This window comes from Balearica regulorum, chromosome 22 (genome assembly GCF_011004875.1).
Source record: "Balearica regulorum gibbericeps isolate bBalReg1 chromosome 22, bBalReg1.pri, whole genome shotgun sequence".
NCBI lineage: Eukaryota > Metazoa > Chordata > Aves > Gruiformes > Gruidae > Balearica > Balearica regulorum.
The window spans coordinates 936,918-951,920 of NC_046205.1; the positions used below are offsets into that span (position 1 = coordinate 936,918).

General features: G+C 53.2%; 1 protein-coding gene across 12 annotated transcripts in view; it reads right to left on the reverse strand.

The window, feature by feature from the left end:
- Positions 1 to 1,807: 1,807 nt before the first annotated feature.
- Positions 1,808 to 15,003, reverse strand: part of SCMH1 (Scm polycomb group protein homolog 1) — a 73,255-nt gene continuing 60,059 nt past the window's right edge. For 7 of the 12 annotated variants that reach the window (XM_075773964.1, XM_075773954.1, XM_075773958.1 and 4 more), the window contains 4 exons: positions 13,483 to 13,614; positions 6,945 to 7,148; positions 5,624 to 5,766; positions 1,808 to 3,881 (listed from right to left, as the gene is read on the reverse strand). In XM_075773964.1, the coding sequence (XP_075630079.1) occupies positions 3,756 to 3,881; positions 5,624 to 5,766; positions 6,945 to 7,148; positions 13,483 to 13,614 (605 nt within the window). In that variant the 3' untranslated portion in view covers positions 1,808 to 3,755. Of the gene's footprint in view, positions 3,882 to 5,623; positions 5,767 to 6,822; positions 7,149 to 13,482; positions 13,615 to 15,003 lie in introns of all 12 variants that reach the window. The other 5 variants (XM_075773963.1, XM_075773962.1, XR_012838662.1 and 2 more) reach the window with 4 other exon arrangements.

The window sequence follows — 15,003 nt, forward strand, 5'->3', positions numbered from 1 at the left end:
GGGAGTGAAAAGGACTGAAGTATAATACTTTTTAAGTTCATCCAGTGTAAGCTAGAAAAAGTTAGTTAACCATATTTGCAGTGGTTCTCAGACATGTATTTCCAAAGTCTGGGGCTTTTCCGCAGCAGTGGAGAACCCTGGGGAAGCTGGACCGATCCTGCAGCCTGTGTGTCCTGCTGGGGGGGGAGGCAGTGTACCCCTGGGCTGCAGGTGTTTCTGCTTTGATGCCTGCCCTTAGCTGCTGCCAGCTTAGCTGCTGGGGCTGCAACCGAAACGAGCGTTCAAAGTTAAAGGAAGATGCAGTGAAATTTTACAAGTAAAATGGGTCTCTGCGGGGCTTGTCACAGGGGTGCAGCAGCGCAGTCACTGTGGGACCTGGCTAAGGCAGCGCTGTGCTCCTTCCAGCCCTGAGGGTGGACGGATCCAGCTGCCACCCAGGCTCTGCTGCCGTGGGGTGTGGGCTCGTTCCCATAGCTCTCCCTGGAGATGCAGGATCTGGGGGGAGGGCTGGGTGCTGATGTGGTGGCCCATCAGCCAGAGCTGGGAGCACCACACTGCTGGCGTGTGGTCCAAGGGGTCCTGGGGTGCTCAGCGAGCCCCAAGGCAGCAAAGCCAAGGCTGCAGGAGAGACCTGGGGTGCTCCCCCCACCCTACCCAGTGCTGGACCAGCCAAGCCTCCTTCTCCCCTGCAGCACCCACCTCACTGCCCTCCCGGGGGCTGGGTGCCTCTCACCTGCCTTCTCCAACCACCACCATCTTCCCTTGCCACCAGCCCCTGAGGAGATGTCACAAGGTGCTCCAGGCACCTGTTGAGCAGGAACAAAATTCAGGCTTGCCCCACATGGAGGCGAGACCCACCGGTGGCTTCATCACCACCTCGTGGTGGTGTCACTGGAGGACCAGCCCTGCCGAGCCTGGGGCACACCCAGAGCCCCCCAAGCATGGTGTGGGGCCTGGCCGGGCCCTCTTGGTCTCTGCCCCTCGGTGTTGCCAGCCCCTGCCCCATCCCCCTCCCTGTGGATGGAGCTGCCCCCGACAGCTCGTAGGAGCTCCCACCCGACCCCAATGTGGGGTCCATGGTCAGGGCAATGGCCTGGGTCGGTGAGCAACAGGGGCGCTCGGCTCAGCTGCTCCCCACCGTCTGGCGGCGTTACCTGCCCTGGACACCGCCGTGGGGCAGACGTGCGGACTTGAGGTGTGTTTGCACAGTGAGGGGTTCGGGGACTCCAGCCAGGGGCTGCTCCTGCCCCAACAACCCCCACAAGCTCCCTGCAGGAACAAAGACTTGTGAAAGCCTCTGCCCGCACCACGGCACGTCCCTGAGCAGCTGTGTGCCTGGGCCAGGAATGGGTGATGCCAAAGGCTCCGAGCCAGCGCTGGAAAGGTGGTGGTGTTTGTAGGGCCGGAGCCTTTCCACCACGCGTGTGTGGCAGTGCAGGGACCTGCAGCGCTTCTCTCAGGGACGCTCATGGGGAAAATCATCCTGGAGAGCAGCGAACAGCTGCTTTGGACAGGGCCAAGTAACACTCGAGGCTTCTCGCAGAGCTGCAAAGAGCAGGAGCCTGGGGCTGTGTCAGAGGGGCTGAGCAGAGATCAGGCAGAAGCCGATGCACCTTGCTCTCGTTACCTCATTCATCGCATCACCAGACTGCTTGTGTTGGTTTGCTTTCCTCAACAAACAGCTCTCCTGCAAACAGCCCCGGAGGAGCCGCCATGGGTTTGCCTGTCCTGAAGCAACACCCTGCTCCTCGTCCCCGCACACGGCAGGGGCCCAGCCAAGCGCTCCCGTCAGTGCACACACAACCAGTGAGGAGGAACATAGTTATCCTTTTATTTATAAACAAATCAATGTAAAATAAGTGCAGAGGAAAGCACTGGCTGACCCCGCACGGGGACCTGTCTGCAGCGGGATCAGCGTCAGGTAAAAACGAGGGGTGTCCCGGGGCCGATGCTGTGAGCAACGGGGCTCTGCGAGTGGCCGGAGCCCCACCTCCCTCTGACCACGCTGCCGCAGCAGCAGGGACTGCAGCACAGCACAGACTTTGCTGTACAACTAAAAGCCTTTTTATTACTTTGGGGTATTTTTTTTTTTTTTTTTTTTTTTTTTTGCAACTTTTCCCCTTAGGGGTAAACCTGACCCAGTGCAAGAGACTGGAGAGTTGTTCACCACGGGGCCCGTTCTGCTGCTGGCCAGGGCCCTCGAGGTTGGCAGGGAAGAGGGTGCGAGACGTTGCTCTGGATGCACGGAGGGTGAGTTAAGACAGGAGAAGAAAGAAGTGCTTGCAGTGGAGACCCTTGTCCCAGCCCTTTGGTCTTTGCAGAAAGGAAGCGTGTGCAGGAGCGCGCTGTGGGTGCGTGCCTGGGACAGCCCTTGCCTCCACGGCTCCCCGTCAGCCCTCCCCAGCTCATCCCAGGCCAGGGCAGGCGACGCTCCAGGGGACGGGCGGCCCCTGTCCCCACAGGCAGCCCCCAGCCCTGCGGCTGCTGCACAGGGGACGTGGTGGCACGGCTGGGTGGCCTCCGCTCTGATACTCCTCCTGCAGCTGCAGTAACATGTCTGGGACAGCGGGTTACCGCTCAAGTGCCATCAACAATAAATACATTAGACTGTCTGAAACAAACAGGTGCCCCCGGGAAGGGCCAAGCCCTTGCAGGAAGAGCAACGCAAGGACAGGTCACCACGCTGTTGCCGGACCCAACACCCTCTTGCACACGCTGTGGTGGGACAGACCGAAACACCAGAGGACTGGGAGGGCTCCTGGGAAGACGAACCTTTGCATCTCTGGCTAAAAATCACCAAGAGTTGCGAGTTCAATAACAGGTAGAAAAATCATTTCATCAATTTAAACAACTCCTTATAAAAAAAAAATTTAAAAAAAAAAAAAAAATCAGTTGAGTCCTGCAGCATCCAGCCAGCCTCCGACGCCAACCCAGGCGCGTCCTTGCCATGGGCACGCCAGACCCAGCCACGCTCCTCGGCTTTCCCACAGCTTGCTCCATACTCCTGGGCAGCACCATGTGCCGCCTCCCCAGTCAGAAATAAATATGAAGACCTCCATTCCCGGCCCGGCGTCCCCAGCCGGAGGAAGGCTGGGAGCTGAGGGGCTGGCAGAGCTCAGGAGGCGAGTGGCCGCCGGGACAGGTGTCTGGGTGCGCCCCAGGCGTGGAAGACAAGGATGGGGGTGGTTGTTGCTCTGAGCTCGACGCGGCGCTACAGGGGCTGAGCGTGGGGCACTGTCCCCCTTGCAGCTGGGCTGCCCAGCGAAGCGCAAAGCGTCCAGCCCCCTGGCCCACACCCCTGTGAGGGGCTGGGAGCCGAAGGCCGCCCTGAGCAGGCGAGGCCGGGAGCGCACGAGCCACAGCGAGGGAGAGGAGCTGGCGTGAGCACCCAGTCTCCACGGGCTCTGCCCAGAGCTGCTGCTCCATCCCAGGGAAGCAGGACCGGGAGCCTGCGGAGAAGCACTGGCTGGGCAGCAGGGAGGGACCCTCCGCTTCCAACAGGGTGCCCACGACTGAGTCCGGTGCGAAGCCTCGGGGCCAAGCACGCGCCAGCCTCCTCCCGAGCGCTCGCCGGGGCCTGGCTGCTGGCGCAGGGGCGGGTGGGCGGCTGGACCCCTGCAGCGGGGCCGGGGTGTTGGCGAGGTGTCCGTCTGCGGCGTAAATGGGTGTGTGTGCATGCGTACCTGTCGGCAGGCGAGCGCGGGTATGGATGGCCAGGAGCGGAGCTTCCAGGATCCGTCCTGCCAAGCGTCCTCTCAGAACTTGCCTTGCTTTAGCTTGTCAATGTGGTAACTGAGCTTCAGGGCTGGCCCCAGCTTCAGCCCCATGTACTTCATCATCATGTCACTCCGCAGCAAGAGCAGGGCTTTCCCGTCGATCTCCTGCAAGGAGGGAAAACAAGCTCATGAGTACCACCAGCCGCACACACCTGGCAGCCCTAACCCTGCCCACTGAGCCGTGCTGTGCCCAAAACGATGACAGCTGAAGCAGCACGGCTGGGTGTGGGAGCTGCATCATCCCGGCGTGGGCATCCCTGCATCCTGCCCTGCCCGCAGCATGGGGTTTAGCCTCAGAGCCCTGCGTGGCGGTGGGAAATCTGCTGTGTGAAACACCCAGAAGCCACGTCCAGCTGGTCAGCAAATCCTGAAGGGAGGAAGGAAAAGAGATTTCCCTGAGAGGGGAACGGTCGAGGCAGCAGCTGTGCAGGGGAGCAGTCTCTTACTCGAGGGCATTGTCATCCATTGCAGCAGTCCTGCCACCACACTCGCAGCCCTGAAGTCAAGGTTGGAGAAGGCAGCAAGGGACCAAACCCTGTAAACCCAGAGAGACTGCCACTGCTGCAAAGCAAATTTCTGGAGTTTCTAAGCAAAATCCCAGAAGCTAGCAGAGCAATGGTGGAGCATCTCATCTGCAGCAGGGCTGATTTCAAAATCACAGCTTTCAAAAGTATTTGGTGCTTTACAGCTGAGCCAGATGTGCCTTCACTGAGGCTCAGGAGGGGAGGGATCCTGAAGCTCAAAATAACCAAAGAACAGCTTTGCACTTAGCATCTGCGACTGGAAGTTTTCCAGTCCCTTGCAACACTCCTTTCCTTGACCAGAGCTTTGCAGTGGACAGGTTTCCATTAATGGACTTCTAAATGAAAAAAAAAATAAATCACAACCTCTAACAACAGAAAATCCTGTCCTATGCCAATGCTTGGTTATGTTCATACTTGGTGAGATCTCCAGGAATCTCCAGCACCAGGTTTGTTCTACTTTTCCCTTCTTCAAATGAAAGTGAAGTTCTTCCTCAGGATTGCCAACACAGGGAACTTTCACCCCTTAGCAGAGCTGAGCACTCTCTTACATAATTAAAACAAAACATTTTTCAATTACTGGTGGTTCTAAAATAGAGCTAATTTAAAAAAAAAAAAAAAAGAGTGTTGTCTGAGCCCAGCACAGAGCAAGAAACATCCCATCCACCTCTCCTGCCTGGGGAAGAAGGGTATTTTCTCCTACTGCTCTTCTGACTTCATGAGCACCAGCATGTATAACATGGACTGAATCAAAAGGCAGAGGGAAGATGAACTGTCTGGCAGGAATCAGGATGTGGAGCTGCCAAAATTTTTGCAGCTTTAATTGTACAAACTTCGTGCTGTATGTCTGCAGCTATTTTACTCTTAAAGACACGCACAAGAACCAAGACCCCTTTTTATAGGAAACAGGGGAGTTTAGCAGCAACGCGCTCAATGAATTCCACTTGGAACATGTTTCTTGCCAGGAGAAATTTGCTATGAGGTGAATATTAAGACTCCAGGATGAACAAGGCTTCATGTTTTTGGCGCTAGGGTTCAAATCCATCTTGGAGCTGAGCTCTCCATACGCACAAAGGCAGCGCTGCTTGGAGCTTTAGCTGGGCTGTGATGGCTTCCCCTTGGCGATCCCAAGCCTGAACACGGTATGAGCAGGATTTATGAGGATATCTTTCTTCACACAAAACTCCAGCTGGAACAAAGTGCTGCCATTCTACTGACTCTCCCAGATTTTCCTTGTGTGATGATCTGCCCCCTCCCATACATAATATATACATACACACACACATATACACACACACACACAAATATATACATATACAGACATACGTGTTTTCGAAAGAGGTCAGCGTGGGGTCCCAGCTGAGGATCCGCTTCTCGTATGAACTGCATCACCTCCTCCACTGTCCAGGACGAGGGGTCACGGCTGCTGAGCCGTGAGACGTCGCGAGATCCGAGGTATCTGTCAGAACCTGGGGGATTGTGAGACAGCAGCCATTACTGCACGTACCCCACAGCCACACTCCAGCTCTTATTCACCCTTAATCTATCACTCGGTCTCCTCTCTCAAAGCAGTGGCAGAGACAATGTGAAGGGCACGTCCCAACCGTGCCGCAGAGATTCCGGCGGCACAGGTCTAGCACTGAAGCCTTCTTCTCTCTCCTTAGGCCTTACTTTTTGGGGCAGCCTTCTATATTAAGCCCTTTCCCTCCCTCTAAACCCCAATTTCCCCTTGCCCCCCCTTCAGCTGAGTTTGGCCCCCCCTCCATTCCCAGTCTTCCTTGCCCATCTGCTGATGGTTCCCACCTTTGCAGAGAACAATCCTCCATTCCCACTTCTCTGCCCAGGCACCGTTATCCCCTCGCTCCCCTGCTCCGAACACCACCTTTAGCAATTTTAACAGGGCAAAGCTGGTTCGTGTTTTCATCAGCTGCATTCTCTGATGGACTGAGCCCATATGCGAAATTCTGTTGCCTTGAAGCACCGCCCAAGCTAACAAGAGTCCTGCTCCCAACGTGCCGGCATCGGCACAGCCCGTTGTTCCAGCTCTCTGCCAGCATACACAGACGTTGGGGGAGGCAGACGGATCAAGGCATCAGCAGCCTGCGCTTTTTAGAGGCTTTTATCAATGCCATGCACCTAGAAGTACAACTTTTTTTGCAAACACCTGGATTTGACACATGCTGATTTACTGCAGTGACCAGCTCTCCTGCCCCTACTCCTCCAGACAGACAGGTGCCGTTCGTGCACCCACCCATGCTCTTGGCCACCCACCCCATCATCAGGCACGTCTTGACTCCCTGGCCGTTCCCAATCCATCCTCACGGACTCAGACACCCATTTAGCGCTTTGACAGCCCCCTGCCCGTGCTCGCAAGCTCAGCTCCTGCCTGCTCCTTCCTCTCCACTGACCTCCAGGTCCCACCTAGCCATCACGCCAAACAAGCGACTCTACAAGCGTCACCTCTCCATATTTCCACCCGCCCATCTGCCATGTCTCTAGAGCTACCATTAAACCTAACAGACTACCTGGTTAACAGTGTAGAAGCCAGTCTCTGGTACTTGCTGAAGTTAGAAAGGTGTAACTGGAGTTAGAAAAGCCCTTTATTGCCAAATTTACAATCGGAGGGCTGGCTTCTTAACTCTCTTACCCCCAGAGCTAAGCCTACGCAAGGCAGAGGTACTGCCCTGGGTGAGGCTAGAGGGTTGGTGCAGGTGCCTGTATCCTTGCAGGCGATAGTCTCTGGAGCTCCTGCTGTGGCTGGATGAATTGACAGAGTTCAAGGCAGAGTCCATGGGGTCCAGGCGAGGCTCCAGGGGCCCTGGGAGCCCATCTCCCAGAACAAAGGTTTCACCTGGAACGCACCAAGCTGCAGTCAGTGCACCCGAACGCCACGCAGCCCGAAGTTACCGCTCGGCGGCAGAAAGCAGAACCACAGCAAAGACAGCGCTCGCGTGCGGCTATGGGAGCGGGGTCGAACCACCGCATCGGTTGTCTCCTTGAAAGCACAGAAATTAATCCAGGCACTGCTAAAGCGCTGCAGCCTGGTGCTTGCCCAGCAAGTGCCAGTCCAGTCAGTTAGGAGTGACAGCGGTTGGTACCCAGACTGAGCAACAGCTACTCTGCTAATGCCACCACCAGCTCCGGCTTCGGTCCCGTGTCCTTACTGCTTCCAGAGGCCCTTCTGTGACAGTGGGGCACGGCGGTGGTGGGCAGCAGCGGACTGCCCGTTCTGGATGCCAGCAGACACAGGACTCACACAACAGCCCTGAGTGGGGAGAGGGGGCTCCCCGACATTCAGGATCAAGCGCCCTACAGCACCGGCATTAGTGTGCAAGGTAACAGACCAGGCAGTTGGCATCGTGGGGGATATTTAGTCAGACTCATGCCGTAGCCCAAATAATAGCAGCACATGTGCGCAGCAGGCAGGAGCAGCAGGCTCCTCTGAGCAGCTCAGCTGCACCACCACAGCCAGGCAACGCTCCCATACCACCAGCTGCTCACCCCTCCTGACCTCCGGCTGGGCCCTTTCTCGTGGCCTGACCAGGTCAGTGACCAACACCCTTTGCTGAGACACGTGCAGGAGGGACAGGGCAGAGGGCTCTCCCTGGGCAGGGGGCCCAGCGTGAGACTGGCTTCCTCACCTTCTCTTCCAGAAACACATTCAATTTTCAGCTGTCAATGCCAACTATTAGGATGGAGGGGGAGGAAACGATGCAGGGTGATATATTGTATTGGCTGAGCCAGCAAGATCTCCCTTTGCTGTTATACTGTGACAGCTTCATCCTTGGACACATGCGTTTGAGATTTTACTATGGCACGCACAACCTACTCTCAGTCCAGGTGGACCTGATGCCTCACGCGTCATCCTCAAATACCTGCGTTCTTTATTATGAAATACCTGGCAAGTTCGTACAGCCAAAGGGGAAAACAGCTCGTACAACAAGGGGTATTGCCTGTGCACTCTAGGCCGGGCCACCATGTCTGGCTGGGAGCTGGAGCTCCACTACCAGCGTCCACAGAGACCCTGAGATCAGCTCACAGTCCTGAGCTGCTGCCACTCAACCACCACAGGAGGTGACAAGGATGAAGAAACCTGAGCGACTGCCCCAGCCAGGCCCCAGGTTTCTTCCCTGGGACTTCCCAGACCACAGAAGCAGCAGGTGAGAAGCCAGCACAGTGAGACTGTGCTGAACTGGGATGGTGGTGAGGGTGCAGAGACCCAAAAGCTGTTGAGATATTCCCAAACTTTCCTGCTAAGCTCCAGTGGCGGGAGATGCAGCTTGCCAGAGTCTGAAGTGGTACCTGTGTGTGGCAGAGGATGGGCCCCACCAAATGGGACAGCCTCTCTCAGAGACACATTGTTCTCTCTGGTTTCTCTGAACTATAGGACTATTCTGTGACCTGGGATCCTCTTGTTTCAGCTCTTCTGTCCGTGCTTGAGCAGAGATCCCAGAGGTGAGTTCAGCTGGAGGCAGCCAGCCTATACCTTCCTTGGCTTTATCTCATGAGGCTACAAAATGGAAACATTCCTCTTATCTAGCAGTATGGCAATTCAGTGAAGCAGATGTGAGGTTATCACCGGCATACCCTCCATCTCGTGGGCTTTGTTACTCTGCACTTGAGGCATTTCTGCCTTTCTTTGCTTTTAGGTCTCTGGGACACTCTTAGAAACCAGCAGCATATCCTTAAAATCTCATGTAGAGACAGTGCTCGTGTGAAGACTGTCATTCCCCCGGTGACCTGTGCTGTGTGCTGGCCCACATGTCACCGGTTTCCTGTGTGGGTAGATGTGTTAGGGAGCTTAGGCAGTGTGGGTTAGATGAGTGGACAGTGAGGTGGGTTGAGAACTGGCTGAATGGCAGAGCTCACAGGGTTGTGGTAAGCGGCACAGAGTCTAGTTTGGAGGCCTGCAGCTAGTGGTGTGCCCCGGGGGTCGGTACTGGGTCCAGCCTTATTCATCAATGACCTGGATGAAGGGACAGAGCGTACCCTCAGCAAGTTAGCCGATGATACAAAACTGGGAGGAGCGGCCGACACACCAGAAGGCTGCGCTGTCATTCAGAGAGACCTGGACAGGCTGGAGAGCTGGGCGGAGAGGAACCAAATGAAATTCAACAAAGGCAAGTGTAGGGTCCTGCACCCAGGGAGGAATAACCCCAGCACCAGTACAGGTTAGGGGTTGACCTGCTGGGAAGCAGCACTGCGGAGAAAGACCTGGGAGTCCTCGTGGACAACAAGCTCTCCATGACCAGCAGTGTGCCCTCATGGCCAAGGTGGCCAATGGTACCTGGGGTGCATTGGGAAGAGCGTGGCCAGCAGGTCAAGGGAGGTTGTGGAGTCTCCTTCTCTGGAGATATTCAAAGCCCGCCTGGATGTGATCCTGTGCAACCTGCTCTGGGTTATCCTGCTTTAGCAGGAGGTTTGGACTAGATGATCTCCAGAGGTCCCTTCCAACCCTGACCAGTCTGTGGTTCTGTCATTCTATGTTTCCACCTGCTCTTTATGCATAAAAGGCTTCTGACTCATGACTGTCCCTGAATAACTTTGGACCCCTCCTTCACTCCTACACCTCTTTCCCACCATCCCGTTTCAGCACGAAGCTGGATGCCAACCCAGCACTGACCTGACTGCTCTGGGCCCAGAGGTGGGCAGAGACTCCCTGGCCCAGGCCCAGACAGACCCACGCTGTGGATATAACTTACACCAGTGGCACTCTGTAGGAGCTTCTTTATAGCCACTATACAGGGTCTCCTCTCCACAGGACAGTTTTGCTTAAAACCCAAACCACTTTCCATTAAACATCTGTGCAAAAGGGTGATGTCTGACTCATGGGAAAGTGCAGAGGCACGAGAGGGATCAGCGGGCACAGCTCTCTGCGCTGGCCTGGGTGCTCTAACAGGAAAGTGGCTGTGGGCATGGAACAGGTCTGTGCTGCACAGATCCATCCTCCAAGGAAAGCCAACACCCTCTGCGAGGTGAGGCACAGCCTCAACTTCCCAGGAAGCCCTGGGACACTCGTGCCAGATGTGTTGGGTCAGGCAAACGCGCGTCTAACTGCTTGTGAGGACCCCGAAGCTCACACAGAGGGGATCTGTGTCAGCAGAAGGAACTTCTGGGCTCAGTTAGCAAAGACTCCAGCCTGGGAGGCTGGGGGACCACGTGCACAGGCTCATGTCAGTGCAATGCTAAGAATCCAAAACTCACCCTCTGAACATATTTAACTCAACAATTAACACACTGTCGTTATCCTGATGTGAGTGCACTGTGATGCATTCCTCAAGTATGTAATCGTGTTCTCACATGTGCTTGTGATCATACATCTGACAAAGGATGAGGCTGTGCAACTGGGGAGCTCTGGGTTTTGCTCAAGAGGTAGAACTGAAGCTGCACGTTCACCCTCAGGTTACCTATCGTGGGACTGGCGAGTGCTTGGTTGGGCTGTAAATATTGCGGCAGGGCTGGAGGCTGCTTGGTAGGGTCAGTGCAAGAGAGATTTAGGATTTTCTTAAGAATACAAACACACAGAGAACAGCTCAGATGAACGGTACCTCCAGAAAGGGGAGAGGGAAACAAGGCAAGAAAGGAATGATTACTGGCTCTGTGAGTCATCTGTAGCAGAAGACAACATGCTTCTGCAAGTGGCACAGACTGCGTTCAGGCATAGACACTGTCTAGAATCCTTTTGCCCTTGATAAGTAGCTTTGGAGTGAGGAGGAGGTGGTTAATTCTTTGGCAGATTTTCTTATACGAACTGCTAGTTTTAAATAAAGGCTTGCATTTAGAGCTTTGTAGGAAAACATACCACAATTAGTGGTGAAGAGGCAGGGAGCAGATAATTAAAGTTTAATTAAACAAATAGTACTATAGATTCAAGAGTGTCGTTTTACTGCTAAAACATGGGAGTTTGGCCACAAGCATAAATCTGATTTGCACAACTACTAAACACCCACTGTTTCCAACAAATGATAGTCTTTGAAAAGCAGGTCCCCACTGTGCTGGAACTGCAGCTTTTTAGCATAAAGCTACATAAATGCCACTGGATGCAAGAGGAAAAACAATGTAAGAAGTGAGATCCCCTCCTCATCTATCTGACTTTTTGCCAAAGGCACGATGAACGCAGACTTCCCACTGCTACTCGCTGCCTTCAATTTGGCAAACTGGAAACTGTTCAGGTACTGTTGTCTGTCACGCTGCTGAAGCCAGAATATGTTCTGCTGGAGGAGTTCATCACTGTGAGAAGATGTACCTCCTTCCTTGAGAAATATTCAATAGCTGAGAATTCCAGGCTCATATTCTTAAAATATATCCTCTGGAATGCAAATATTCCTGCTTGCACTTAAATTTCATGGGGGAGGAAGATGAATAGGCTTTTAACTATGGGATAAAAATTATTTTCTAGATGGAATTTGGAACTGCCCTTCATTTCCCCCTGCCCTGTACACCCCCTGCTTGGACCAAGAACAGAACAGGACCAAGTTTTTGTAGGAAGTTCTCACATCACCAGAACCATCACCCTCACATGAAGGCACACTTTCTGCCCACTTGTCTCTACTTTTACAGAAGAGGGTGGAATATTCTGGGCATCCAGATGGCAGGACCCATTCAAAAGCCAAGAGATAATTGAATGGACTTTGAAGTAGACTAAGAATCAGTCTTGTAGACAACCTAACCTAGGTTCCTCCTTGGAATTACCCATTACAGAAGCCTTCTCACTTCCCTGACAATAAGGCAAGCGTACGATACCCACCACCTAACCAAGGCACCTTCATCTCTAGAGCACACCATCACGCTTCAACACCAGACCGAACACTGTATGTTCCACCTGCCCATAGAGAAGGAGCAGTCAGGCTTTGCTAATGGTTACCTAAGTGCAGTGGTTGATGGATTAGAGGAGAACGTCAAGGAGACCAGCAAGGATGTGTATCTAGAGGTGAGAAACAGACTGGGCCTCAGGGAACAATTTTTGACTTGTCAATATGCTGGAATAGATGAGACAGTCCCACACGTCACCCTGTTCTTCACATCAACTATGTGACAAACCTACAACTGCAACCAATGTAGATACTAAGGCCACTAGAAACTGTCCATCATAGGGTGCAAGTTTAGATCAGCTGTGCTTACATAGGGGGTCAGTAATCCTGAAAAGGACAGGGCACAGTGATGGATGGAGACTAAAATTACAGCACAGCACATGGGAGGCTGTGCACTCTCAAATCTGGGATCAAAAACCCACAGCGAACTCAGCAAGAACCAAGGAAACAGTGATTCTAAAGGGACAGCAACAGAGCACAAAGCCACTGAACTACGGGTCCAGCCAAGAGTCTCCAGCAATTTTTCAGGGACATATTACAAAGAATTGAGACTAACACCTTAGCATTTCATCATCAGTTAATTAAAAGGCTTTAGTAAGGTTAAATCTCCAGTCTGCATTATGGAGTGCTTGCAGTTCAAAACAAAAGGGAAGGTGGAAGCATATTAATTGAAGTCTCCTGCTCAGGCAGTCCTCCAGCTACCTGGACCCCCCAGAAATATCCCACCTGCACGTGCGAAGGACACCTATGGACCATATACCAGAAAGGACATTTCTGCAAGTGCTTTTGAGAACGTTGCACAGCACATCTGCACCAGCTGTACCAAATGGACGCCGCAGGATGTGATTTGATCTGGTTTAGCCGGTGGAGCACACGCCAGTGAGACCCTCCCTGCTATTTAGGGAGGATTGTGAGGAACAAGATGGGATCCTGGGAAAGGGCAGCAAGTTCCTGGCCGGACAGCTGCACATCAGCATCTGTACAATACACAGCAGCAAACCATCATGGAAAACTTCAGGGGAAGATTGAGTGAAGCAACTGGGCAGTTTTATGACCGTTATCACCACGCATAGCAATGGAAGCTAAAATACGTCATTAAATCCCACATTATATGGTAATTAGACGATGACTATCAGGGTTAGAAGGAATTCTCCCTGCATTCCACGTGCCTTACACAACTGCTTGGGGAACCTGCCTTGGCACAGAGTGGTTTCTTTGCTTCTCTCTGAAACGCCAAGCACCGACCCATGCCAGAGACAAAGCAAAGCAGATTTCCTAAGCGCACGGCTTGATTTGGCACTGCAAGTCTAATCCTGCTGCATCCGTTACAAGGCGCTATAAGCAGCCAGCTTTGGGAAGAGACGCTGTGCTCACCTTCCAAAGGGTGACGGTCATTCTTTGGTAACTTGGGGGAGAGAGGAGCACTGTATGGAGGGGAATCTTGGGAATATCGCTTTGTACCCCGGCCTGGTCCCTGCAGAGTGCCGTCTAACGAACTGCTTCTGTCTAGGAAAAGAGAACAAGCCCTATTTAGGAGTGCAGACTTTCTGGGAAATTCAGTCTTGCCAGAGTCACTTGAGACTCGCATGCATCGCCAGCCTGGTAACAGCCTGTTAAAACTGCAATCCAGCACATCTGTCAGTGCTTAACTTTTCATATTTTGCTTTGCAAGTTTTATCAGAGGAAAAGGGTGGTGAGAAACCTAATGAAGAATCTTAGCCACATTTTGCCATATTTCACCCCAAATATCACCTCTGATTGACTTAATTCCATTTCTCCTCATTCTACCCCTTGGCTCATCCCGCACAATTCCTGCTCCTCCCCACTCTTCACCTTTCAGACGCACGTAACCCTCGGATGACTTGCAAACAACCCTTGGATGATTTGCAAACACTCTGTGCCATACACAGTGCTTGATTAAACCGTATTCAAATTTTCAATCTTTCCCCAACTGGATCCCTCAAGCGCCCCAGCTGTCACTGCTGCTTTTCTCCAAATGCTTCCCAACGACGGGTTCTCCATATTGTACGCGGCAGACGGGACGTCAGGCTGGGCTGCGAGACGTCTCCTTGCAGACGGCTAAAGGCTGCACACAAAGCGTCGGTGTGTGGATGAACACAGAGCATGGAAGCGCTGACACAGATGGGAACAGCAGCCAGGCAAGCGATACAGTGGGTGGCAGACCATGTCCCACATGGGCACGGCATGGTGAACTGAGAAGCTATGACGAGGTGACCCACCAGCACCCACGCAGGCCACCAGCGCTGCTGGCCGGTCCCTTCCAGCTGCCCCGAGCACGGACACATGTGAGCCTGCAGCGTTTGAGGTGTGCGGGGAGAGAGGGGTGAAATGCTCGTAGTCAAATGCCGGGAGCTGGACAACAGCACGGAGTGGCCCCAGCTGGCAGCGCAGGGCAGGGACGGGTGCTGGAGGGGTGACAGAAATACGGCGGGGAGCGACTGGGGCCGGACACCAAGGGAGATGCATCACGCCAAACAAAGAAACGAAGGTACAGATGGGTGAGAAGCATCAGACGGTCACAAATTAGTTGAGGAAAGAGAAATACAAAGGTAGAGAAAAGTATCTGTTCTATCAAAATCCTTTGGGGAAACGAGAGATAAGCTGCTGATACTGAGGCCCTGGGACTCCATATGAGTATGATCAAAAATCACTGTAACATTATTGGAAAGACAAATACTGTCCTCAGGACAAGTACCTGTAACAAACATTCATTGCCCAGACAGAGATGGGAAACAAATGCTCTTAGTGAAGTCTCTGGATATCTCTAAATGTAAAACTGCATGACCCTCCTCACCAAACAGTCACAGAACCACAACAAAAGGTGATGCTTTTAAAAGGATTTAGCAGGTTTTGTTTTTTTTTTTAAATTGCTTG